Below are 26,959 nucleotides of genomic sequence, written 5' to 3'. Positions count from 1 at the left end.
TAGTTCAACCTTGCACCAAAAGTGTAATAACGGATATATTAAAAAAAAAGTGCAATAACCAGCAAGTCACAAACAAGCACCATGGTTCTCTTCAAATTCACCAGTGATTCACTAACCAACAACAAAAGCACTGCCTCCAACACAAACAATTCCCAGTCTACCGCCGTCAGCAAGCTCGGCAACAACAACAGTATGACTTATCAATTGTCATCATTTAAACGGATGATATAGACCTCCATGGTTCTCTTCTGATTACTCAACAGCTCAAAGAGGCAGATATCACCCATCTTCAAATCGTTGTCTTGTGCAAACTTTTTCCATCCAATGGAGAGCTTTTTATCGCCACGGGTGTCACCAAACCGGCAGTCCCATGTCACGTCGTGATACTGAAGATACACGTGAAGCCCCCCTGCAAGATATTCCTTAGCATAGTGGCTAGGGAATGTCTGTTTCCATATTTAAACAGAAGATTTAGTAGTATATAACAGAGTCAAGGAATCTACAGGCGGCTTAGATGGCATAATCTAACGGTTTACATGGCATAGTTGAATTAGAAACAATGGCCAAGATTAACATCATAAATTCCTAATAGCGTTTGCATTAATATTAGCAGTTCACACATGCGCCTACATGAAAAATAAGACATTAAGAAAATGGAACTCACCAGAAAGAAACTTGATTCAATGCTGGACTTTCTCATCACAGCAACAACGATAGGGATCTCAGAGTGTATAGATTCCACCTTCTGCTTCACCGCCTCCTTCTGAACCAAAGTAAGTTTGGTCTTATGTGTGGTAATGTAACCACCCTTTAACTGCTCCTTTTGAAAAGAAGATAGCTTGCTCTTCTTTTTGACAATGTAATTGGAACCATGCACATCATGTACTCCATATTCATCTTCAGACGAAAAAAATTCTTCTGTTCACAGAAAAGAGAACTACTAAATATAGGTACAAAAAGAAGGGAATGGTTTGCAAGTGAAGATGTATCTATTATCAAAAACTGAGACCAGATGATTCAGAGGAAATATTTATTGGGGCCATGTTGCCTTGACATGACTTGTCCATTTGGCGGGGCTGCATTATTTCCAGTTGTGGTGACTCCATTGGCAGCCCATTCACCGTGCTAGTAGATGGCTGCATTTCCATGGGCTGAAGAAGAACATGAGAAGTGTTCATGGATTCAACAGGTGATTGCATTTGGGCTGATTGGGGTTGAATATTAGAAGGGTTCAGTGTTTCAGTAGCATTTGTGTGACTTTCTTGAAGAGGAGACAGAAAAGGATCCACAACAACTGTCAATGCATTCTCACAACCAAATTTATCAAAGATTATGACACTAAACTTGGAGTTTCCTTTATATCTGAATACTATGGTGTCATACATCAGTAGACCAAAGGTTTGACTGAATTTGTTCCATCCAGCTGTAAGGACAAGCTTTTCTTGGTGCTTGGCAACTCCAATTATGTAACTGCAATTATTTTTTGTTTCAAGTGTGATCTCTCCTGGAATCTCGCCCTTGAAACGCTTAACAAATTCTTCTGGGATGATCTGGAGAAGCAACAAGTTCTTTGGCATGTTAGAATGGATTGTTTGTAAACAAGATTAAAAAGGTATTCACTATAATCAAAATGCATTTGCCTCTTTAATATATGACCATAACATACCAAGGAAATGCAAGAGGCATTCATAGGGAGAAGGAGAATGCCAAAAGCATGGTACCAACTTTGTGCAGACAAACGTAACTGAATATGCTACCATGCTGGACTCAATCCAAATGTCAAATTAACGGGAGAAATGACAAAAAGTTGAAAGGACTATATATACTTTCTGCTTTTCTGTAAAACATTATACATCTACAAATATTTTAACTCGAAAGGTAGAAAGTCACTGGTCTTACGGAAAACAACAAAGTGTATGACTTAAAGGAGTGATACTGTATTTGAATATAAAATTACCATCTTGTGTTGAAAATCGCCCATCATAAGCATAGACAAATATTTTTTTTCATCATCCAAGTTCATATAGTGATATTCAAGATAGCCTTTGCATCTTTCAGAAGGCACAGCCATGCAAAACCTACAGTGCAAACACCATTTGAAGTGAAATTTGGTCCTCCAAGTGAAGTCATGAATAAAAAAAACTGGTATTTTACCCAATTTCATGTGCATCACTGCGCCTGTCTTGGACCTGAGTGATAAAAGGATCCAGAAGAACCGACAATGCTTTCTCTTGACCAAGCTTATCAAATATTATCACATTAAACTGAGAGTTTCCGTTGTATTTTAATATTACGGAATCACCCATTTGTAGATCATAGCTTTCAACGAATTGTCTCCAACCAACTGTAAAGACATGCTTTTGTTGGTTCCTGGCAACCACAATAGAGTGACTGTCACCCTTTCGGGTTTCTAGCTTGATCTCTGCTGGGATCTCGCCTTTGAAACGCCGCAGAAGTTCTTCTGGGATTATCTGCAGATTATAAAACAAAGTTTGAATGGATAAATTATGATCAAGATCCAAAGGACACAAGTTACAATCAAAGTGTATCTTTGTCACGCTGATACCTGACTAGTATCTTAGAAAAAACAAGGAAATGCCTTTGGATCTTCCTTTTATCTGAGGAAAGAAAACTACGTGGAAATTTCGTGTAAACTAACTAATCTGATGTGCAAATGTGGCGTCTATTTGGACACGAAATTAACAAGACAAATTACCAGAAGGTTGCAAACACTCTACATAGAAAATATATCTGCCCATCAAGTAATTGACTACTATGCAGAATTTAAAGTAGTATATAGTAGAAACATCATTAGTCTATAAAGAAAATAGCACTCAGATAGTATAACACATGAGAGTGGAGCTGTATTTGAAAATTTGAATAGTGTTACCATCGCATCTCGGAAATCGCCCATCATAAACACCAAGAAATGCTTCTTCTTATCATCCAACTTCCTGTATGTATCCCCATCCCGCAGTTTGCAAGCTTTACAAGACGTGCGCATCCTTTTTAGCACACCTGCAATGCAAATTTTCACTTGCAGTGAACAATTGGTACGATGACAACAACAAAAGAGCTTGCTCTTGACCAGAGCTTATGTACTCAAAATCTGAGTTTCAAACTATGATTCGTGCTTACAAAATAAAATTTGATTCAGACCACCACTGCTCTATCAGAAGGGGATTCCCGATGTATAGGATAAGAAAAAAAAATCTCCATGAACCTGCTCTCTCTAGCATTGTCGCGCCGACCTCAACGGCTCAACCCACCTCTGCCGGGTACCGACCACCCCGCCGGCGGCCGATTCTCCAGCATGTCGTAGAGCTACACGTGACGCTCCATCGACCTGATCCAGAGCGCATGCGGACATGGTGTGCCGGCCGTCGCCGCCGTCAAGCGCACCCTCAACCGACCACCCCGCCGCACCGCCCATTCTCCGGCGTGTCGACCTCATCGAGAGCGCACGCCGTGCGCAGCATGCCCGTCGCCGCCTTCAAGCGCGCTCGCCACAGACCTCCCTCCTCATCGAGAACGCACGCTGTGCGCAGCATGGAAGACGCACCCTCCCCCTCACCCCCAAACAAGACGCAGGCACAACTTGTAATGAACAAGAAAACGGCGTACATGTTGCTGGATCTAAAATCAAGCCATGATAAAAGTAAAGGATGCTGAAAATCATCTGCGCTATTTAGCAGTATCTACTGTTCTGCGAAAGGAAAGCCAGTAACTAGTAGTAATAATTAGCTAGTAGTAGAAGGGAAGAAAAGTGTTTGGCAATCCGTCGCCCAAGAAATAAAATCGATCCAAGTCGTAAGGGAGAGTCCAATCTAGGTCAAGGAGCTATGATTTTATCTCGTTAATTCTTACCTTGCATATCGCGTCACCTTTGTTCTCCGGCTCCCCTAGTATGTGCCCAGGCTCAACCGCTCCAATAGTCCAGCTCTTGAGGATGAACATATGCTGTTCCACCACTGCCTGACCATAGTTCCATTTTTACCTTGGGGAATTCATTTTTTACATTCAGAGTACGATCTATTTTTTATCACACCAGTTACCTCGAAAATTACTTTAAAGTCTGAGAAAATTACAAAAAAAACATAATTCAAGGAAAATACAAGGATGAACCTGGGTGCATCGTGCACTCGTCTTCTCTAATATTGAAGAAATGCTATTTGAAAATCTTAAAATAAATTAAAATATTTTTTCATGTACATATTATGTTGATACGTATTTGTGTAAGTTTTCACGGAAAAATACATTTGTATGTGGCCTACACGAAAATGACAAAATGTTCAAATGACACTATAATATTAGTTGTGTATTGTTTACGGAAACAGGAAATTACATTTTCACGTTTACGTGTAGGTCACATATGATCATTTTTTATGTCAAAATCTGCACAAATAAATATCAACATAGGATATACATGCGTGTATTTTTTCAATTTTTTCTAAAACTTTCAAGCAGCATTTTTTTTGGAATTTTTCATATGGATTTCACGTGCATCCAAGTACACATCGTTAGCGTCTCATAATCCAAGCCTTTGAATATAAACACCAGCCATTTTTTTTAAAAAAAAATAGCAATTTGGGGCGGTACTGGTTAATAGCGTGACAAAAGACACTAATATACCATAAACTTAGCATAGATTCTGGCTGATGGAACCAGCTAAAAGGTGGATAAAGTGGCATAAAATCCTGCCATATTTATTAAAAGCATCTCCACTCGTCCCTAAAAGGGTCTTTATTGACCTTTGGAGAATGCTAGCGCTCAGCCGTGATCTCCAAAATAGTTTTTCAGCCGATGTGGCTCAACTATTCAGTGCCCCCAGGGAGACTAGTAGGGGCGCTAATGCGTCGGGTGTTGGTGGGAACGGCGCGTGAAGGAGGTGTGGGCAACGCTTCCTAACTGTGGAACCGCCCCGTTAGTGTCGGTGGAGTCGTCTTCCTCCTCACCTTCCGCGCCCGTCATAGGCTTCTCGCCTTCAACGCCTGCTCACCTTCCGTGTCGGCTGAAAGGACACGGATGTCGCTTAGAGGGGGGTGAATAGGCGATTTAAAACTTTTACGAGATGGGCTTAACAAATGCGGAATAAAACTAGCGTTTACTTTGTCAAGCCCAAAACCTATATACTATGGTTCACCTATGTGCATCAACAACTTATGCTAAGCAATACAAGTAACTTGTGTGATAGCAAGATATATAACTTCAAGCACGATGGCTATCACAAAGTAAAGTGTATAAGTAAAGAGCTCGGGTATAGGAATAACTGAAATGACTGTATCCCGAAGTTCACACTTTTGCGAGTGCTACTCTCCGTTGGAGCGGTGTGGAGGACAAGTCACTCAAAATGCACGAGGGCCACCGTACTCTCCTCGAGAATTCCCACCAAAAGAGATGTCCTCGAACCACTATGTAACCTTAGGGAGGTTACCGAACCCGCACAAAGCTTGGGGCTATCTCCACAACTTAATTGGAGGCTCCCAACAAATTGCCACAAAGGCCTTGCCCTTGAAGAATCTCCACAACTTAATTTGAGTCCCCAAGAACACCACTAAGATGCCACAAAGGCCTTGCCCTTGAAGATTCTCCACAACTTAATTGGAGTCCCCAAGAACACCACAAAGATGCCACAAAGGCCTTGCCCTTGAAGATTCTCCACAACTTAATTGGAGTCCCCAAGAACACCACAAAGATGCCACAAAGGCCACTAAGCCGTCTAGGGTCCAAAGACCCAAGAGAAACAACCTTCTTGCTTTTACTTCCACGAATCACCGTGGAGAACTCAAACCGATGCACCAAATAATGCAATGGTAAGAACACCACAAAGATGCTCAAGTCCTTCTCTCTCAAATTCCAACAAAGCTACAAAAGCTATTGGGGGAATAAGAGAGGAAGAACAAAGAGGAGAACACAAAATCCTCCAAGATCAAGATCTAGTGGGTTCCCCTCACAAACAGAGGGATTTGATTGGTGAAGATGTAGATCTAGATCTCCTCTCTCTTTTCCCTCGAGAATATGCAAGAATCATGGGAGGAATCAAGAACTAGGGCAAGCTTTGGAGGACAACAATGGAGGGGAGAGAGAGAGAGAGAGAGTGAACCAACCAGCCCAAGGAGGAAGAAGGGGGTGGTCTTATATACCCCCTCCCAACGAAATATGACCGTTTGGGACCTCCCAGGCCGGAAAATCCGCCCCCGGGCCGGATTATCCGCCCCGAAAATCGCCCCTGGACTCGGGCCGGATATTTGGCCGGATATTTGTCTGGAATTTCCATTTGGGCCGGTTTATCCGCCCCCCCCCCCCCCCCCCCAGAAAACTGCAGAAACAGCAAAACTAAAACGGGCATAACTTTAGCATCCGGACTCCGATTTTGATGATCTTGGGCTTGTTTTGAAGCTAGGAACAAGCTCTACAAGATCATCCAAGAAACCATCATAGTCCAACAAGGGAGGATAGAAACAAATGATGAAAGGTTTGACCTATCTAAAAAAGACATACCGGTAAAACCTCCAATCTCGAAAATGCAACAAGTTGCCCATGCAAAAACCATTCTCGATAAACTAGAGCTTGTCATGAGAATAAGCACAAGATCTAAAACATCACATGGATAAGATCCAAATAAAACCAAGAAAGATGATGAACCAAACTCGAAAACGCAACAAGTGATCTATGCGAAATCCGTTTTCGATGAACTAGAGCTTGTCATGAGAATAAGCACAAGCTATAAAACATCACATGGATAAGGTCCAAATAACACCAAGAAAGATGATGAACCAAACTCGAAAACGCAACAAGTGACCTATGCGAAATCCGTTTTCGATGAACTAGAGCTTGTCATGAGAATAAGCACAAGCTCTAAAACATCACATGGATAAGGTCCAAATAACAACCAAGAAAGATGATGCAAGGATGCAAAGGTTTGAGTTCTCTCGGAACGATACGATCGAGTTACTCACTCGAGAGCCCTCTTGATAGTACGACAACTAAACTATAAACCGGTCACCAACTACACTATGAGACCGGTGAGAAAGGAACCCTATCAAGAGCAAACCTTATACTTGCGCATTCCACTTGAGCTCGATGATGACGATCTTGACCTCAACAAGATGGAACGCCTTTCTTGATTGTGCCTGCTTGACGAAGTCTTGAGGATTGCTCCCCCATAATCCACCATGGGAGAGCTTCTTCTTCGGCGCATCTTCGCATATCCATGACCACCATGTGGATTGCTCCCCCATAATCCACCATGGGAGAGCTTCTTCTTCGGCGCATCTTCACATATCCAAGATCACCATATGGATGGCAAGACTCAAGCAAAGGATCTCTTCGAGATGGCTCATCTTGAACTTGCACTTCATTTCTTCATTCTTCATCATGTTGATGTCTTGAAGTAACTTGAGGGCTCACTTCATCTTCATCTTCAAGACATACTTGAGACTTGATCTTCTTCATTTGGATGGCAATACTCAAGCAAAGGATCTCTTCGAGATGGCTCATCTTGAACTTGCACTTCATTTCTTCATTCTTCATCATGTTGATGTCTTGAAGTAACTTGAGGGCTCACTTCATCTTCATCTTCAAGACATACTTGACAATTTATATCCTTCATCAATTTATTCTTCTTGCAACCTTGAAGCCAACATATGGTTCAAGCATTGCCTATGGACAACACCTACAAATATAACTCAATGCAAACATTAGTCCATAGGGATTATCATTAATTACCAAAACCACACATGGGGGCTCCATGCACTTTTAATCTCCCCCATTTTGGTAATTGATGACAATCTCTTTGAGAGGGTTTATATAAAGAATTTAAGTAACAAATAAGTTAAATATATAGAGCAAATTCCCCCATAATATATGCATGTGTGAATGATCTTGACTTTCATTGCATATATTGGCATTCAAAGCCTAGTGGAGTTTCCTCTAAATATTCAACTAAGCAGAGCAACAAGATGCAATGCAATAAATGCACATGCTTAAGCACAAAGCAAAGACATAACCAAATTCCCTTAAACCCTCCAAACTTCTCCCCCATTGGCACCAATTGCCGAAATGGGTGAAAAATTTAGAAGGCCAATATAGTGAGAGTTCCTCCATAGCGTGTGCATTTCTCATAATTTGTGGGTTGAATCAAATGCACGTATCCAATGACGAATATTCGGAAGGAATCACACTATAGATAGGATCAAAAATCGCAAAAAGATAACGAAGTCAAGAAGCTTCAACAAATGAAGCAAGCAACCAAATGAACCACAAAGAAGATACCAAAAGAAAGATAGATATTATGATAAGATCAAGAAGATTGCTCTAAATAATATGAGGAAGCTCCCCAAGGTTTGTGCACAAAACTAGACAATTTGCATTGGAGTATAAAGTGCACAAACATGGAATCATCACTCCCATAATATCATTCAAAAACAAAATATACCAAGAGAATCAAACTCTAATGATCACCACAAAACAGTGCCTTAAATAAAATGAGAAAGCTCCCCAAGGTACATGCATAAATTAAAATGTTGCATTTGAATACAATATGCATAACATGGAATCCTCACTCCCTCATTACAATTTAAAACACAAATATTTGCAATAGATCATAGATAGAAAATTAAGCTTAACACTTGCAATAAACAAATGGTTGAGCAACAAGTAAGAGGCACCATAATAAAAGGCTCAACCAAGAGGATATGTGAAATACATGACAAAGAATATTATAGAACTATTACAAGCATGAGAAACAAAGCATCATCATAGTCTTCAATGAATTATATTGCTTAGCATGACCAATCAACACGCAACAAATAAATAAGATATCAAATGGAGATGTATCATCTCTTATGTGTATAAGTTTATCTAAGTGGACAAAATCACTAAGATATTTATCCACAAAGAAACATGCACACACAAAATAGACACACAAGACATATAGCATGATATCCAAGACAAAGTCATGCAATATATCAATAAGAATTTTTGCTTAATAGCATGGCCAAAGGCTCCATTTTATCTTATTGTACATTCATGAACTTCAACGACAAACATCTAAAATACATCACAAATATCAACAAGGGATAGAAGATAGTTGGGATGCATTTGAGAAAGGCAATAAGTATCACAAACGAGGATACCGAAAGAAATAACTAAATATGCACTTTCATCTATATTGCACACGTGAGAGCCTTGAGGAATTGATATGCAATAATATTGATAGATATGCATAGTTGGGATGGATGAATCATGAGCATGATTTAATATACTTCCCAACAAATGCACTCATCTCAAATTACTCACATTCACAATAAAGAGGTTTCATTAAGACTTTTTCAAGAAGCACAATATTTGCAAATCAAGAGATTCATGCCAAGATGCAACCATAAGGTTGGATACAAGAAAAATATGCATGAGAAGATACTTGTTACCAAGATAGCATTGGTGTGGATGTAGTAGATAAGTGTTCGTTGACCATCCTAGCTTTCCTCAAGTTACCATTGAGTCACCACTTCTTTCCAAGAGTGAGACAAGCATCCAATGCATATCCATTGTACCTAACACAAAGGTAAGTACAAAATGGTCCCCAAACTAATTGGGACCGAAGTAGTTAGACACACTACAACATATAGGACAAACTCCACAATTCTATGTGCATATAGATATGAAATTGAATTTCATGCACACCTTAGCCAAATTAGGATTTGATGGAGTTTACCCTATATATTGGACCAAAGAAAGTGACACATGCCATAAAATATACATATATTAAATATGCATGCACAATACTTTCAAGAACCAAAGGAAGATACAATTTGGACAAAACACCAAATAAATCAAGAGACAATGGTTGCCCAAATTATATCAAAGAATCAAATCAACACAAGATTGACTCCAAAGACTTATCTCATTATAAGAAGCTAATTAAGCCTAAGCACAAAGGAATGAGATAACCAACTCCCAAGAGAGCAAGGTTCCAACAAATAAACCAAACCCTCGACACTTCTTATGATGGCACAAAGTACCAAAAAGAAAATTTTATATCTCCCAAAACCAAATTTTTGATAATGATCAAGAGATGTTAAGCATTCTAACAAATATATAAGAGCTCCCCCAAGATTAGCGCATTATCTAGGATTTTTCATATGAATACAAAATGCACAAAACTAGGATCATCACGCTACCTATATCTATTAAAATGCTAAGAAAGTTTGAATAGTCAAATTAGATCCATAAGATGCAAAGAAGACACATGGGAGTCAAAGCAAAACAAATTCATGGCAATAAATAAAGCAATTTGAACACAAGAGCCAATGTAGATATGATCAATAAATATCTACCTCATAATTTATTACCACTTGTCCTAGGACAAAAGGTATTAGGAAATATTTCCTGGTGGTAGTTTGTAAGTATACATAAGATTATATTTACAACGAATAAAGCATATGGTAAAAGATAAGAGTTAACCATCATGCAAAGATAGTTTCTTAAAAGCTTCATTTAGTCATACCAACATGCAAGGCACTTAATAGTATTCATACCAACATGCAAAGCAATTAATAGTATTCATACCAACATGCAAAGCAATTAATAGTATGACTTGAAGCACATGGTTTCCCAAAAATGTATTGAGGGACACGTTGTGAAAAACCATGCCAAGAAAAACTTTCACAAATAAGATCCACAAAGATATTAGCAATGAAACTATTTAAGCAAATTGGAGCTTGTTTGAGCAAACATGCCACATAGGAGAGAGATAATTTACGATATCAATTCTATGTGACACAACCTCAAATGTTCACATTTTCTAGGTTTGTAATATGCACAAAGCTTATTACTCCCCCATAACGTGATAAGGAATTTATTTTCACAAGAGGCAAATAAGATCCAACTAGAGATATTAATGGACATTAAATTTGAATTTCTCATGAAGATGACATACCACATAGAGACTAGATAATCTTGCAATATCAATTCTAAGTGATATTTCTCATGTACACATATTGTTAGGATCATGAAATTCCCAAAGGAATATCACTCCCCCAAAATGGGATAGTCCATTAATCGCTCATAAGAGCCATATAAGATACAACAAGATGCAAAGTGGCTCCAACACAAACATAAATACATGGTGTGCAACCCAACATGCATAGACTTGATTTCTCAAGAAAAGCAAGTAGGAAGCACAACATATACAAACACATGTTAGGAACAAAAACTAACACATGCAAAGGGGCGAGTAACTTTCAATATAAATGAGTTGAGCACATGTTACCGCAAGGAGGAACATTGAATATATGATAGAAGCACGATAACCAAGACTTGGCTTGAGATAATATAAATGATGAAGATCCCTTAATTCTTCATGATGTAGCCAAGTCTCCAATGCCCTCCAACAAGCACCTATTGATCAAGTTTTGGATTGTTGGTCCCCAACTAAGTTGGGTCCTAAGAGGTTAGTCACAATAGGCTTGGCAACCCAAATGGTTCTTTTGTTGACACCACTTTGAGCACCAACAAATTTGGAAAACACATTGCCACCCTCATCCTTACGAAGAGAATAAACATCATCAATGGTGATAGAGTTGGATGAGGTACCAATAGTGCAAAAGGAGGAGATGTGGCCCTTCTCACGGCATATGTAGCAAGTTCTTTTCTTCTCCTTCTTCTCACTAGATTTCTCCGCAATGGGAGCATTGGCTTGATTCTTCTTGGGAAGTGGCATTTCTTCAACTTGAGGTTGAATATGAGTTTGAGCTTGAGGCCGCTTCCCTTTTTGCTTCTTCTTCAAAGGGCAAGATCTAACTTGATGCCCTTCAATTTTGCACTTGAAGCAAACAATCTTGGCCGGGTCTTTGACTTGTAATTGGCCCTTCTTAATCTTGTTGTTCTTGGACTTGTTCTTGTTGTTGGAGTTGAATCCAAGTCCACTCTTGTCATTGGGGGATTGTTGCACACTCAACATCTTGTCAAGTTTGCATTTCCCTTCATGACCCTTTACCAAGTCGTTCTTCAAAGAAGAGACTTGGGCCTTGAGCTCTTTGATTTCCTCTACATGGTTAGTAACAACACAAGTACTAGAGGAAGTAGAACCTTCATTGTTAGAGCAACAAGGCAAAGAAGATAATTCATCACAAGATTTAGCAATATTATGAGTGGATGAATTACTAGGACTAGCACATGGCAATATAACATTTTGAGTAGTAGTGCTAGTACCCACATGAGTCTCACAAGGTGTTGCCTTAGATATGATAGCCTCATGAGCTAACTTTAGCCTATCATGAGAGGCTAGAAGATCCTCATGGGAGCTAGCAAGCTTTCCATGATTTTCTTCCAATTTCCCATAATTGCTAGTTACCAAATCAAGTTGAGCCCTTAGCTCAACATTCTCCTTCAAGATAGATGCTTCACAAGAAGTAGAGTTAGTAGCACAAGCATCATTATTAATAGCAATAGGAGAAGGCAAGTTTGCTTGCTCTTTTAGATACGAATCTTTAAGTTTCTTATGCGATTCGGTGAGTTTAGTGAGTGCACTCTCAATGACCCTTGAGCCCTTTTTGAGTTGCTCAAAATCCTCAAGGAGTTTAGCATTAACAAACACAAGCTTATCATTTTTTAGCTTTAGTTCATTTGCCATCTCAAGAGCTCTATCATGGTTTTCCTTTTCTCTAGACAATTCTAGAGCAAAGGTCTCCTCAAGAGCTTCCTTGGTGGTTTGTTCTTCTTCAAGTTCATCCTTTAGGGATGCCACATCATTGGCATACTCACGTTCAAGAGCACCCTTTTTATCAATGGTGTTCTCATGCATCTAAATAAGTTTTTGGCTCTCAATAGCGGTAGTCAAGATTTCAAAGAAGTGAGTGCTAACAATTTTATCTTTGCAAAGAACCTTAAATACATTCTTACCCTTATCGCGTAGAGAGACAACCCAATCCTCTTCTTCATATTCATCCCCATCCTTATCACCACGAGAAATATTAGGTTCCACGGTAGGAGATACCATGGAACTCTTGGCCATAAGGCATATATGAGAACCGTGAGATAAAGACGAGGAGTTACTTGAGGCACCTTTCAAGATCTTGTCTTGACCAATAGAATCTTTGGTTTCCTCTACATTGTTAGTCACACAACAACTAGAGGAAATATAAGCATTTTTATCATGGCCACAAGACAAAGCAAGCATATCATCATGAGATTTATTCAAGCAACTTACACATGATATGCAAGGACTATCAACACAAGCATGTAGTTCTAGATGTGTTTATGTCCATAGATGAAGCATTGCAATGAGATAGAGATGATGAATCATCAATAGTAAGCTCAATATCAACATTGCAATTTTCATCACCACTCACCATATCATTACCTTGTGTCTTGCCACACTTTGGTGAAGTGGATGAAGATGAGAACTCATCACGGCCGGAAGTGGAAGCAATGCAATCATCCTTAATAATATTGGACACATCATAATTATCTTTAATCTTTGTCCATAACTCATGAGCGCTCTAAAAAGGCAAGAATTGAAAAAGACCTACATCTCTCAAAGCATTCATAAGAACATTAGAAGCTTGAGAATTGAGATATAAATTTTTCTCATCCTCTAAAGATAGATTTTGTGAATCCATAGGAGGAGAAAAACATATATCTACAATTTTCTCCATATGTGGGTCAATGTCCCGAAAATGACTGAGCATGCAAATTTTCCAAGCATCAAAATTTGTGCCATCTAATATAAGAGTGTTATCATGCACTAATCCTCTAGCCGACATCTTTACTCTCAAGGCGGTGAAGCCTAAAATGAGAGACCTTGTTCTGATACCAATTGAAAGGACACGGATGTCGCCTAGAGGGGGGGTGAATAGGCGATTTAAAACTTTTACGAGATGGGCTTAACAAATGCGGAATAAAACTAACGTTTACTTTGTCAAGCCCAAAGCCTATATACTATGGTTCACCTATGTGCATCAACAACTTATGCTAAGCAATACAAGTAACTTGTGTGATAGCAAGATATATAACTTCAAGCACGATGGCTATCACAAAGTAAAGTGCATAAGTAAAGAGCTCGGGTATAGGAATAACCGAAGTGACGCGGAGACAACGATGTATCCCGAAGTTCACACTTTTGCGAGTGCTACTCTCCGTTGGAGCGGTGTGGAGGACAAGTCACTCCAAATGCACGAGGGCCACCGTATTCTCCTCGAGAATTCCCACCAAAAGGGATGTCCTCGAACCACTATGTAACCTTAGGGAGGTTACCGAACCCGCACAAAGCTTGGGGCTATCTCCACAACTTAATTGGAGGCTCCCAACAAATTGCCACAAAGGCCTTGCCCTTGAAGAATCTCCACAACTTAATTTGAGTCCCCAAGAACACCACTAAGATGCCACAAAGGCCTTGCCCTTGAAGATTCTCCACAACTTAATTGGAGTCCCCAAGAACACCACAAAGATGCCACAAAGGCCTTGCCCTTGAAGATTCTCCACAACTTAATTGGAGTCCCCAAGAACACCACAAAGATGCCACAAAGGCCACTAAGCCGTCTAGGGTCCAAAGACCCAAGAGAAACAACCTTCTTGCTTTTACTTCCACGAATCACCGTGGAGAACTCAAACCGATGCACCAAATAATGCAATGGTAAGAACACCACAAAGATGCTCAAGTCCTTCTCTCTCAAATTCCAACAAAGCTACAAAAGCTATTGGGGGAATAAGAGAGGAAGAACAAAGAGGAGAACACAAAATCCTCGAAGATCAAGATCTAGTGGGCCCCCCTCACAAAGAGAGGGATTTGATTGGTGAAGATGTAGATCTAGATCTCCTCTCTCTTTTCCCTCAAGAATATGCAAGAATCATGAGAGGAATCAAGAACTAGGGCAAGCTTTGAAGGACAACAATGGAGGGGAGAGAGAGAGAGTGAACCAACCAGCCCAAGGAGGAAGAAGGGGGTCTTATATACCCCCTCCCAACGAAATATGACCGTTTGGGACCTCACAGGCCGGAAAATCCGCCCCCGGGCCGGATTATCTGCCCCCGAAAATCGCCCCTGGACTCGGGCCGGATATTTGTCCGGAATTTCCATTTGGGCCGGATTATCCGCCCCCCCCCCCCCAGAAAACTGCAGAAACACCAAAACTAAAACGGGCATAACTTTAGCATCCGGACTCCGATTTTGATGATCTTGGGCTTGTTTTGAAGCTAGGAACAAGCTCTACAAGATCATGCAAGAAACCATCATAGTACAACAAGGGAGGATAGAAACAAATGATGAAAGATTTGACCTATCTAAAAAAGACATACCGGTAAAACCTCCAATCTCGAAAATGCAACAAGTTGCCCATGCAAAAACCATTCTCGATAAACTAGAGCTTGTCATGAGAATAAACACAAGCTCTAAAACATCACATGGATAAGATCCAAATAAAACCAAGAAAGATGATGAACCAAACTCGAAAACGCAACAAGTGATCTATGCGAAATCCGTTTTCGATGAACTAGAGCTTGTCATGAGAATAAGCACAAGCTCTAAAACATCACATGGATAAGGTCCAAATAACACCAAGAAAGATGATGAACCAAACTCGAAAACGCAACAAGTGATCTATGCGAAATCCGTTTTCGATGAACTAGAGCTTGTCATGAGAATAAGCACAAGCTCTAAAACATCACATGGATAAGGTCCAAATAACAACCAAGAAAGATGATGCAAGGATGCAAAGGTTTGAGTTCTCTCCGAACGATACGATCGAGTTACTCACTCGAGAGCCCTCTTGATAGTACGACAACTAAACTATAAACCGGTCACCAACTACACTATGAGACCGGTGAGAAAGGAACCCTATCAAGAGCAAATCTTATACTTGCGCATTCCACTTGAGCTCGATGATGACGATCTTGACCTCAACAAGATGGAGCGCCTTTCTTGATTGTGCCTGCTTGACGAAGTCTTGAGGATTGCTCCCCCATAATCCACCATGGGAGAGCTTCTTCTTCGGCGCATCTTCGCATATCCATGACCACCATGTGGATTGCTCCCCCATAATCCACCATGGGAGAGCTTCTTCTTCGGCGCATCTTCACATATCCAAGATCACCATATGGATGGCAAGACTCAAGCAAAGGATCTCTTCGAGATGGCTCATCTTGAACTTGCACTTCATTTCTTCATTCTTCATCATGTTGATGTCTTGAAGTAACTTGAGGGCTCACTTCATCTTCATCTTCAAGACATACTTGAGACTTGATCTTCTTCATTTGGATGGCAATACTCAAGCAAAGGATCTCTTCGAGATGGCTCATCTTGAACTTGCACTTCATTTCTTCATTCTTCATCATGTTGATGTCTTGAAGTAACTTGAGGGCTCACTTCATCTTCATCTTCAAGACATACTTGACAATTGATATCCTTCATCAATTTATTCTTCTTGCAACCTTGAAACCAACATATGGTTCAAGCATTGCCTATGGACAACACCTACAAATATAACTCAATGCAAACATTAGTCCATAGGGATTGTCATTAATTACCAAAACCACACATGGGGGCTCCATGCACTTTCATCGGCGCTAACGTTGATGCTCGCCAATGCGCCATCGGCGCCATATAAACCACCGTGTGCGCTCCCTCGCAGCACATTCTAGCCATCACCCTCGCTATCTCCTCCAAACTTTCTCCAACGCCCTCGCCATGGACCGCCGAAAGCAAGAAGGCACGCCACCAACGGCTTGGTCCATCGGTCGCTTCGAGCTAGTCGCCAAGGCGCGCGCCCTCTGGAATGCGTGTTACCTCATCCCATTGGACATGCGATGTCCGGGGGCTGGGCACTCAGCCGTAGCGACCTACCGGTCCCGCCCGTGCCGATGGGGTCAGACGCGCTTTGGTGATCTACGACCACTTCTGGGGCCAGCTCATGCCCGAGGAGCGCAACGACCCGCGATGGTCGTCGAGCAACGACCACACCTGGACACCCTTCTTCGAGTGCGAGGACCGCCTCTGCCTATAACGGCAGCGGCGATTTACCGGCGAACTACAATGCTAGTGGACGACGGAGGTGGTGGAGCGCGCCCAGGAGGACCCTCGCGTGGGTCCTCAGCTACATCGCCGATGGGAACGACCCGCCGCTGCAAATGCCGCCACGGTAGTTGCAGCTGGCGCCCCGCACAGTAGCGACCAGTGGGTGGCACGATGTCAGGCCTCATCTACACCGCGCTCCTCCTCCTCCTCGCGTGGGTCTTGAGAGAGGTACTCGCCCTACAACACGTTGTCACCTGATACGTCTCAAACGTATCTATAAATTTTTATGCTTCATGCTTGTTTTACACTAATTTCTATATGTTTTTTCTTACACTTTGTTGCACTTTTATACATTTTTCAGAACTAACCTATTGACCAAGATGCCACAGTGCCAATTCCATGTTTTCTGTTGTTTTGTATTTCAGAAAAGTTGTACAGCAAATTTTTTGGAATTGAATGAAACAAAAGTCGATGTTCCTATTTTACTGTAACGAAGCTCCGCCGCGCCAGCGGGAGTGGACGCCACTGACGGAGTACAAGGCGGCGGCGTCCATCGTCAAGGTGGACAATGACCCCGAGGAGTTCCCTAGACTACGCCAGGCCCAACTCGAGTCCTTTGCCGCGACGGATGAGTTCGCCGAGGCGTGGAGCATGACGGAAACGCTACCGTCGCCTCGGCCTCGTCATCAACCTAGACGACGGTAACGCTAGCCCGTCCAGTAGGACGCATAAAAGGAGTGGGGATGCCGGCCAGGGCTGCAGCTACCTCCCGTAGCCAAAAGAGAAGCCCAGCAACGAGGAGGAGGACTACGTGGCGGCGATGTACCGCCGCATAGGGCTAGGGCGTGGCGGCAACAACGACGGTTACTAGTTCTTCTTAGGGTTTTTTATGTTTATGTTTTGAAATTTGTACAAATATTGGCTATCTCCGAATCTATTATTTCTATAAATTGTGTCATATATACTCTGATCATTCGTTAAAATATTTTAAGTCAATCTGAATCGAGGCGTGGCTGCTCGCTGCTACAACTACAAGGGTTAGTCTGCTTACTTGTACCACTAGGCGGTTCGTTATAGAGTAGTTCATTCTTACACTGCAGTGTCCAGTGGGTATCGTCCTGTCAAATCCCGGAAACAGCTGCGTGAAATGGGCACTGGCACACGCAAAGCAGCAGTGCTACTCTGAACAGCCCGGGTACACGTCAAATCTGCAGCAAAATGCATTATTTTACTCTGGTGTACCGTCGTCGCCTCGTTGTCGTTCGACTCTAGCTGTTGAAAAGCCAGGGCATACATCAGTCATCATCAGATCGCACGTTGCTGGCAGGAACAGTGTTACGCCGCACCGTTCGGAAACACTGGAAATTTTGTGATGAGATTTGCATCAGATTTTATCTCCAGCAATGATGCTCAGTTGTAGAGTTTCTTTGGTTCAAAAGATTTTGGCGTCAACTTTGGAGATTTTGTGGCCGCACGAGTGCCCATTTCACGCGATTCTTCAGGGATTTTGTCGGTCTGGAAGATGGCAAGAGTGGGGAGAAGCCGAGAAGGGCATGTCATCGCTCGCAGGCTCTCGACGTGCGGCCACAAAACCTCGGAAGTTGACGCGAAAATCTTTTGATGCGGGACTTCAAATCTCCAGCAAAAGGTTCTTGGCATACCCGATGTAGTACTTACTCCGGTGACTGGCGTAATAAATGAAAGACCTACTCTACAAGGTAGCTGTAGCTCACCGTCCTTGCCTCATTGGATTCTACTCCAGCTGTGACCGTCTGAACGACCTAGGGATATATATTTGTTAAAAATTGAATGTATGTACATACGAGCTAGGAAAAAGATCTAAGAAATGAATGTTTGTCAAAAAATGACCTCAAAAAAATACTCACTTCGTATAAATATATTTGTTAAAATTTAAATGTACATAGATACGATCTCAAAAAATGAATGTTTGTCAAAAAAAAAGTATATATATATTCCCTCCGCCCCGCAAAAATTGTCTGAAATTTGTTAAAATTTGGATGTCTGTAGATACTAAATAGCGTCTAGATACACCCAAAATTTGACAAATCTTCGTGGGATAGAGAGAGTATAATTTAGCGGAAAACCAAATCTGATCCAGGGTGCATATGCACCCAGTATGTATAAAACATATTTCCAAAACATAAAAAATTTAGGAAAAAAATTTAGCATGTAGAGGGACATGCTCTATGTGTGCACGTAAAGTTCACATAAAATCAACAATTTTTATACTCTGTGTAAAAAAGACAAATAATACCTTAGACTATTTTAGCACCAAAGATTTGTCTTTTTTGCACAAGGCATGAAACATATCGGTTTTTGCTGAAACAACTTTGTAAGCATGTAATATGTCAAGATATACACGGGGAATTTGTATTTGTGCTTTTCTAACATTTTAAAATATGTTTAATATGCATTTGAGATAAAAGGTGCATGTGCACCCGGGTGTAGAAACACCATGTCCATATTTTAGTGCATAGATACATTTAATTTTTTTTAAAAGTAAGACATTACTTATATGGTATGAAGGGAGTACATAGTTACAAACCGTAGGTTGCTAATCGAAACGGTGTTACTCATGTAGGCCGCACCTTTCAAGGGAGTGTGCGGGGCATCAGGGCCGGGCCGGCAAAATCTGGGGCCCTGTGCGAAACCTTAAAATGGGCCCCTGTATCACTGGGCAAATATATCTAAACCGTGGGAGATCATCTTACAAATTGTTTAAGAGGAAACATTTGCCCCAATCGCACCGATGGTCCTACCAAAAAAAGATCTAAATCTAATGATTTTGCATTTAAACTATACTGGGAAACTAATTTCCCATAATCTTATTAGCTGATAGCATGTATAGCTATCCCAACAAGTATATTATATAGATAAACCCATTATAAGAACTATCCCGTGAGAGGAATACAATATCGATGTATCAAATTTACCTCAATCTCTATAAATCAATATCAATGTAATTAATTGTTTGATTTGAATATGTGAAGTCAAGATATTGTAGTACAAACTTTCAAATATGTTTAAGACTTGAAATAGAAATTTGTTTCAAAAGTAGTTATAGGGTGATTCATGCATGCAACTTCTCCAAGTTTTATTCAATGCTAATAAAAATAAATAATGAAGCTTGATGTATCATAGACATAGCATGGAATAGATAAAATAAGTCAGAGAAAAGAAAAGAAACAAAAAAAAAAAGCGTGACGCCTGAAGGAATCGAACCTGTAAGGCCTTCCACAGTGTTGCCGGTTCCCATTTGCTCAAAAAGGTTACACATCAACATTGATGCCCAGTAATATTTTTGTGGCATCGACTCCACAGCGGAGGGCACCGGTTAGCACAGTAGAAAGCGACCCCACATTGATAAACAATCCATTAAGCTATGCTGAATAGAGGAAAGGGCTGTTGTCGTACGGAGTGAGTGTTGCACTGGATAGAGAAAGAAACATATTTTATACGCTGCTGAGTTTGGGAATCGGAGCACGAAGAAGCATCGGTTCCTAGAATTTTTTTTCAGGCACCACCTAAGCAACGTAGGGAACCGACGCCCGATGCCTCAAAGTCAGTCTGGGCACCGATAAAAACATACGTTGTGGAGGGCCTAACCTACGTATTTATATATACGGTACATGAAGGGCTAACTTAGAAATTTTGGGCTCCCAAAATTTCTAGGCCCTGTGCGGCCGCACAGGCCGCACTCCAATGGGCCCAGGCCTGCGGGGCATATTGAGAGGCGCCGAGACAAGATCCATCATTAAACTTGAATACTAGTACTTCCTCCCATACGTAAAGAGTGCTAAATTTTAATTAAATTTAGTCTAATTTAAACTAAACCCCCGATAGTTATTATGGTTTGGAGGAAGTAGTATATTTGTTTTGCGAGGTGTGCTCCGGTGTCCCCCTCCCCTCCCACCATCACCACCAGAGTTGAAAGGGTAAGTTAGACCACGAAGGTGTATCGGGAGATCCTGACTGTCCACAAGGTGCCCAAAGTTTGCAAAGGATAGGACACTGAAACAAACCCTTGTTTTTTTTGCGTAATCCTGCTGTTTGGGATGTTGCGATACTATGAATCGGAGGGTGTAGTATATTTGTTTTGCATAATGTTGCATATGTGGGATGTTGCAATACATGAACCGATATGAGGGCCAAAGTTTGAAGAGGAGGAACACTGAAGAAAAAGTTCATTTTGTGAGACGAGGGTGTTGGATCCACACTGCACACGTTCAGTGATCATTCCCGGTGATTTACCGTGACCAAAATGCTGCTAGGTGTTTTTGACGCATGGCAAAGAACGTAAGCGTAAACGTGGTGCTTTTGAAATAAATGTATGCTGCAGTGGTCGGGCAAGCCTGGTGGCCACTTCCTCTGCGGCGAGACGATCAGAGCTCCCATTGAGTTTCAGACTTTCAGTCTGGTGCCCTTTTCAGTATCTGTAGGTCCTTCGTTGTGAAGGCACTTCACTCGCTTGTCACAACCAACGTCCAATGTAATCCAGTAATTTCCTTCATCTTTTCATCAACAAACAATAAACATCAATGATACGTGAAAGTTCAGTGACTAGCGGGAGATAATAAACAGCAAGAGGCAATATCCAAACGAACAAACAAGCCGAAGGGGGTAAGATGAAAAGTAAAGGAACAGGCATAACAGCAAGAGGGCTGCAAGTGCATCAGCACTACCACCAATAAACGAACTCAAGTTAGGACCTGCAACGCCTAATTTAAAAGAAATTCCAAGCGGCAAAAACTGTGTCATTAACCAGCAAGTTACAAACAAACCCAAAAGCCCTATCAGGCTAACACCATCAGCAGCGCGGCAGTGATTAACGGAACAACAGCGCACTCCATCACTAGTCATTCTGAATTCAGCAATGGCAGCAGTATGGGATATCGATCAATTGCTGCCATTTACATGGATGATATGGACCTCCATGGTTCTTATCCTCTGGTTGCTCAACAGCTCAAAGAGGCAGATATCACCCATCTTCAGATTGTTGTCTTTCACAAACTCTTTCCACCCACTTCTAAGCCTTTTATCCTGAGGGGCCTCATCGAACCGCACTGTGTATTTTTGACCATGCACCTGAAGGTTCATGGTTGGATCCCTGCCAAGATATTTCTTAGCATAGTGGCTGGGGAAATTCTGTTTACAGATGTGAACAAAAGAGTTATTAGTAGATAATGGTGAGATGGAAATTCTAACAAAAATAACATGTAAACCGTATTAGGAAACAAGCTGTATGTACATTCAGAGATAGCTGATTATGAATTTAAAGCATCGAGAATAGCGTTTACATTAATATTCATCTACAGAAGTTTAGACATGTGTCTTTAGGATCGAAGCAAAACATAAATTACCACTATGGAACTCACCAGAAAGCATCCTGAATCAACATTGCACTTGCTCATCACAGCAACAACGATGAGGGTTTCCGATTTTATGGATTGGACCTTCTGCGCCACCGCCTCCTTCTGAACTGAAGTTAGTGTGGTCTTACTCGTGGTAATGTAACCATCCTTCAAGTGCTCCTTCTGAGAAGAAGTTAGCCTGCTCTTCTTTCGAGCAACGTAATTGGAACCAGCCACATCATGTACTCCATCGCCATCTTCAGAGGAGAAAGATTCTTCTGTGCACAAAAAAGAGAAATACTAAATATAGGTACAAGAAGATGAGAATGATTTGCAAAGGAAGATATATCTGTTATCAAAAATTCAGACCAGATGATTCACAGGAGAAATTATTTATTGGGGCCATGTTGCCATGACATGACTTGTCCATTTGGAGGCACCGCTGTCTTTTCCTTGGCGGTGACTCCATGGGCGGCCCATTCTCTCTGCTAGTAGGTGGTTGTATTTCCATGGGCTGAGAAGGAACATAAGAAGTGTTCATGGATTCAACAGGTGATTGCATTTGGGCTGACTGAGGATCAATATTATAACAGTTCACTGTTTCAGTAACCTTCGTGCGCCTTTCTAGCTTAGGAGCCACAAAAGGATCCACCACAACTGATAATGCATTCTCACAACCAAGTTTATCAAAGATTATGATACTAAACTTGGGAGTTTCCCTTGTATCTGAATACTACTGTGTCACCCATCTGTAGAGCAAAGGTTTCAATGAATTTCCCCCATCCCGCAATAAGGACAAGCTTTTCTTGTTGCTTGGCAACTCCCATTATGTAACTGCAACGATTTTTTGTTTCAAGTGTGATCTTTCCTGGGATCTCGCCCTTGAAACGCTTAACAAATTCTTCTGGGATGATCTGGAGAAGCAACAAGATTTTTTTGTATCTCAGAATGGACTGTTTGTAAACAAGATTATAAAGATATTCGCTATAATCAAAGTGTATTTGCCTCTTTAATGTCTGACTCTATAACATAACAAGGAAATTACTGTAAAAAAAACATAACAAGGAAATGCAAGATGAATATATCATAGGGAAAAGGAGAATGCCAAAAGCATGGTATCAACTTTGTGCGGACAAACATACCTGAATATGGTACTACCATGTTGGATTCAATCCAAATGTCGAATTAACAGGAGAAATTACTAAAAGTTGCAAGAGCTACATATAATTTCTACTTTTCCCTAAACCATTATACATCTACACGTAATTTGAACTAGAAGGGTAGAAAATAATCGGTCTTCAGATAAACAGCAAAATGAATGACATAAGGGGGTGGCACTGTAATTGAATATTGAATTACCATCTCATTTCGAAAATCGCCCATCATAAGCATCGACAAATTTTTTTTTTCATCATCCAAGTTCATGTAGTAATATTCGAGATAGCTTTTGCATCTTCCACAAGGTGCATCCATGTTTCTAGCAGACCTGCAGTGCAAACGCCATTTGAAGTGAAATTTGGTCTTGCAAATGAAGCCGTGAATTAAGAAAACTGTTATTTTACCCAATTTCATGTGTGCCGCTGCGACTGTCTTGGACAAAAGGATCCAGAACAACGGACAATGCTTTCTCTCGACCAAGGTTATCAAATATTATGACATCAAACTGAGAGTTTCCATTGTATTTTAATATTACGGAATCACCCATGTGTAGATCATAGATTTCTACGAACTGACTCCAACCCACTGTAAGGACATGCTTTTCTTGGTTCTTGGCAACCACAATAGTGTGAATGTCACCCTTTTGGGTTTCTAGCTTGATCTCTCCTGGGAATTCGCCTTTGAAACGCCGCATAAGTTCTTCTGGGATTATCTGCAGAAAGTAAAACAAAGCTTGAACGGATAATTTATGATCAAGATCAAAGTGTATCTTTGTCACGCTGATACCTGACTAGTATCTTAGGGAAAACAAGGAAATAAAACTACATGGAAATTTCGTGTAAACTGACTTACCTGACTGTGCAATCATAGTTATGCTGCTGGTGTCTATTCGGGCACCAAATTAACTAGATAAATAACCAGAAGGTTGCAAACACTCTACATAGAAAATATTTCTGCCCATGAACTACTACGCAGAATTTATAGTAGATAGTAGAAACATCAGTAGTCTTTAAAAATAGTACACGGATAATATAGCACATGATTATTCTAAAAATGTAGCACATGAGAGTGAAGCTGTATTTGGATAGGGTTACCATCGCATCTCGGAAATCACCCATCATAAGCACCAAGAAATGCTTCTCTTCATCATCCAAATTCCTGTACATATTCTCATCCCGCAGTTTGCAAGTTTTACAAGACGTGCACATCCTTTTTAGCACACCTGCAGCGCAAAATTTATTTGCAGTGAAAAAACTGTTAACAGGACATGAACAGCAAAATGACTTGTAGTTGACCCGCATCTAGTGTACTCCTCAATCTGAGTTTGAGAACTATGATTCGTGCTTAAAAAAGAAACTTTGATTCAAACCATCACTGCTCGATCAGAAGGGAAATCACGATGAATAGGATAACAAAAAAAATCTCCATGAACCTAACTTTATGAATAGAAATATAGGATAACAAAAAAAATCTCCATGAACCTAACTTTCTCTAGTACGGCCGGGCGGTCCGCGCCAACCTCACCCCAGCTCGTTACGCGCCGGTACCGGCCATCCCGCCGGCGGCCGATTCTCAGGCATGTCGACCTCATCGAACGCGCACGGCGTGCCCAGCGCCCAGCATGGATGTCGCCCCCGTCAAGCGCACCCTCTACCGACCAACCCACCGGCGGGCGATTCTCCGGCACGGCATGTCTACCTCATCGAGAGCCCACGCCGTGAGCAGAATGGCCGTCGGCGCCGTCAAGCGCGCCCTTCCACCGGCCACCCCCCTCAGCGGCCGAGTATCCGGCGTTTCGAAGTCATCGAGAGCGAACGGCGTGCCCGGCATAGCCGTCGCCGCCGTCAAGCGAACCCTCCACTGACAACCACGCCGGTGGTCGATTCTCCGGCGTGCCGACCTCATGAGAGCAAGTAATGACCAAGAAAACGGGTACGTGATGCTGGATCTAAAATCCTATCAAGAATCAAGATAAACGGAAAGGATGGTGGAAACCATCTGGGCTATTTAGCAGTATCTACTGTGCTAAAAGCCACTAACTAGTAATATTAGCTCCCCGTAAAAAAAAACTCGTAATATTAGCTAGTAGAAGAAGGGAAGAAAAGTGTTTGACAATCCGTCGCCCAAGAAATAAAATCGATCGAAGTCGTTAGAGCATGTCTAACAGGCCCCGTATAACCCGCCCACCCCGTAAAATTCCGGCGACATACGGGGCAGGCGCGGTTTGGGCCGTCTAGCAGGTCCCGTATTCGGGCCGCCCCGTTTCGGCGGAATACGGGGCCCAGAAAATCGGCCCCGTCGCCCCGTACATATAGTGGGCGCAGGTGCGAGTGAGGGGTTAACCCCTCACTCGCAACCCTAGCTCCGCCGTGCGCCGCCGCCTCCTCCTCCTGCTCCGGCGAGCAATTAGCCGCTCCTCCGCGCCGCATTCCACCCCCAAGCCTGCATGGACTCCCGCCGCCGCAGTAGCGCCTCGCCGGCGAGCGGATCGAAGCGATCCCGCTCGCCGGACACCGTAGAGGAAGCGTGGCGGCTCAAGTGCAAGCTTTCCGCCGCCGGAGCCGTCGCGCGGCTCGCAAGTACGCCGGCGCGCCAGACGTGCCGGAGCCGCTCGGGAGTACGCCGCGGGTGTGCGGTGGTACCGCAGACCCGCCGCTCAAGCCGATGAGCGGCGAAGCCTTCGAGAAGTGGCGCGCGCGCAGCGGCGCGACCGCGCGGCGATGGCGGCATGGAGGGCCACCATCGGCGGCACGGCGTGAGGAAGCGGAGGCGGCGAGGAGGAAGAGGAGGCGGCAGAGGAGGAGGCGGCCTTCCGCCGTGCGGTGGCCGAATCCGAGGCGGATGCCGCCGAGAAAGCTCGGGCGGAGGCAGAGGAGCAGGCGGCGGCCATCGCCGCCGTCCAGGAGTTCGAGGCGCGGCAGGCGCGGGAGGCGCAGGAGGAGGCGGCGAGGATCGCCTTCATCCCCTACGTCATCCTTGACGAGTAGACGTAGGTTGATCCGTAGTTAGATGTAGTATGATCCGTAGTATGATCGGAATGTATGTATGATCCGTAGTATGATCAATGAAGATGAACTTCCCGGGGTTTTTATTTTTGAAAATACGGGGCGAAATACGGGGTCTGCTAGACGGAATGGCTCGAAATGGAGCAGTTTTTCAATACGGGCGAAATAAGAGACTTATACGGGGCAGCGAAATACGGGGCCCATGCTCTTAGGGAGAGTCCAATCTAGGTCAAGGAGCAATGATTTTATCGCGTGATTTCTTACCTTGCATACCGCGTCACCTTTGTTCTCCGCAACTGCCAACTGGCTCCCCGTATGTGCCCAGGCTTCACCGCTCCAGTAGTCCAGTTCTTGAGGATGAACATAAGCTGTTACTCCCCCTCCACTGCCTTGCTCGATAACCGAGTGGTGAA

At 42.3% G+C, this 26,959-nt stretch overlaps 2 protein-coding genes across 8 annotated transcripts; both read right to left on the bottom strand.

Annotated features, from left to right (window-relative positions):
- LOC127293805 (putative B3 domain-containing protein Os03g0621600) lies at positions 1-26,959 on the bottom strand. 7 transcript variants are annotated; one of them, XM_071818771.1, is made up of 7 exons: positions 26,811-26,959; positions 24,636-24,763; positions 2,155-2,471; positions 1,958-2,078; positions 1,010-1,550; positions 665-918; positions 1-446 (listed from the first exon to the last, which is right to left on the bottom strand). In XM_071818771.1, exons 1-7 carry the CDS (start codon positions 26,815-26,817, stop codon positions 201-203), a joined length of 1,614 nt encoding a protein of 537 aa, XP_071674872.1. In that variant the 5' UTR covers positions 26,818-26,959; the 3' UTR covers positions 1-200. The 7 variants fall into 7 exon arrangements, with proteins under 7 accessions (XP_071674872.1, XP_071674873.1, XP_071674870.1 ...); XM_071818772.1 differs by lacking the exon at positions 24,636-24,763 and adding an exon at positions 2,891-3,018; XM_071818769.1 differs by lacking the exon at positions 26,811-26,959 and adding an exon at positions 25,066-25,662.
- Positions 21,606-24,622, bottom strand: LOC127293806 (B3 domain-containing protein Os03g0619800-like). Its single transcript, XM_071818774.1, has 5 exons — positions 23,946-24,622; positions 23,743-23,869; positions 22,753-23,297; positions 22,408-22,661; positions 21,606-22,177 (listed from the first exon to the last, which is right to left on the bottom strand). Exons 3-5 carry the CDS (start codon positions 22,943-22,945, stop codon positions 21,929-21,931), a joined length of 696 nt encoding a protein of 231 aa, XP_071674875.1. The 5' UTR covers positions 22,946-23,297; positions 23,743-23,869; positions 23,946-24,622; the 3' UTR covers positions 21,606-21,928.

This window comes from Lolium perenne, chromosome 4 (assembly GCF_019359855.2).
Source record: "Lolium perenne isolate Kyuss_39 chromosome 4, Kyuss_2.0, whole genome shotgun sequence".
Taxonomy (NCBI): Eukaryota; Viridiplantae; Streptophyta; class Magnoliopsida; order Poales; family Poaceae; genus Lolium; species Lolium perenne.
The sequence above is the reverse complement of the archived record's forward strand: the minus strand, read 5'-3'. Positions and strand labels throughout refer to the sequence as shown.

Bases quoted from the DNA above. Each gene is read 5' to 3' on its own strand.
- LOC127293806 (XM_071818774.1), bottom strand. From the start codon at position 22,945: ATGCAATCACCTGTTGAATCCATGAACACTTCTTATGTTCCTTCTCAG. The intron at 22,662-22,752 runs GTCTGAATTTTT...TTTTGTGCACAG, and splicing joins TTTCTCCTGTGAATCATCTG to AAGAATCTTTCTCCTCTGAA. The intron at 22,178-22,407 runs GTGAGTTCCATA...ATCTGTAAACAG, and splicing joins TTGATTCAGGATGCTTTCTG to AATTTCCCCAGCCACTATGC.
- LOC127293805 (XM_071818769.1), bottom strand. From the start codon at position 25,132: ATGAGGTCGACATGCCTGAGAATCGGCCGCCGGCGGGATGGCCGGTAC. The intron at 919-1,009 runs GTCTCAGTTTTT...TTCTGTGAACAG, and splicing joins TATTTCCTCTGAATCATCTG to AAGAATTTTTTTCGTCTGAA. The intron at 447-664 runs GTGAGTTCCATT...ATATGGAAACAG, and splicing joins TTGAATCAAGTTTCTTTCTG to ACATTCCCTAGCCACTATGC.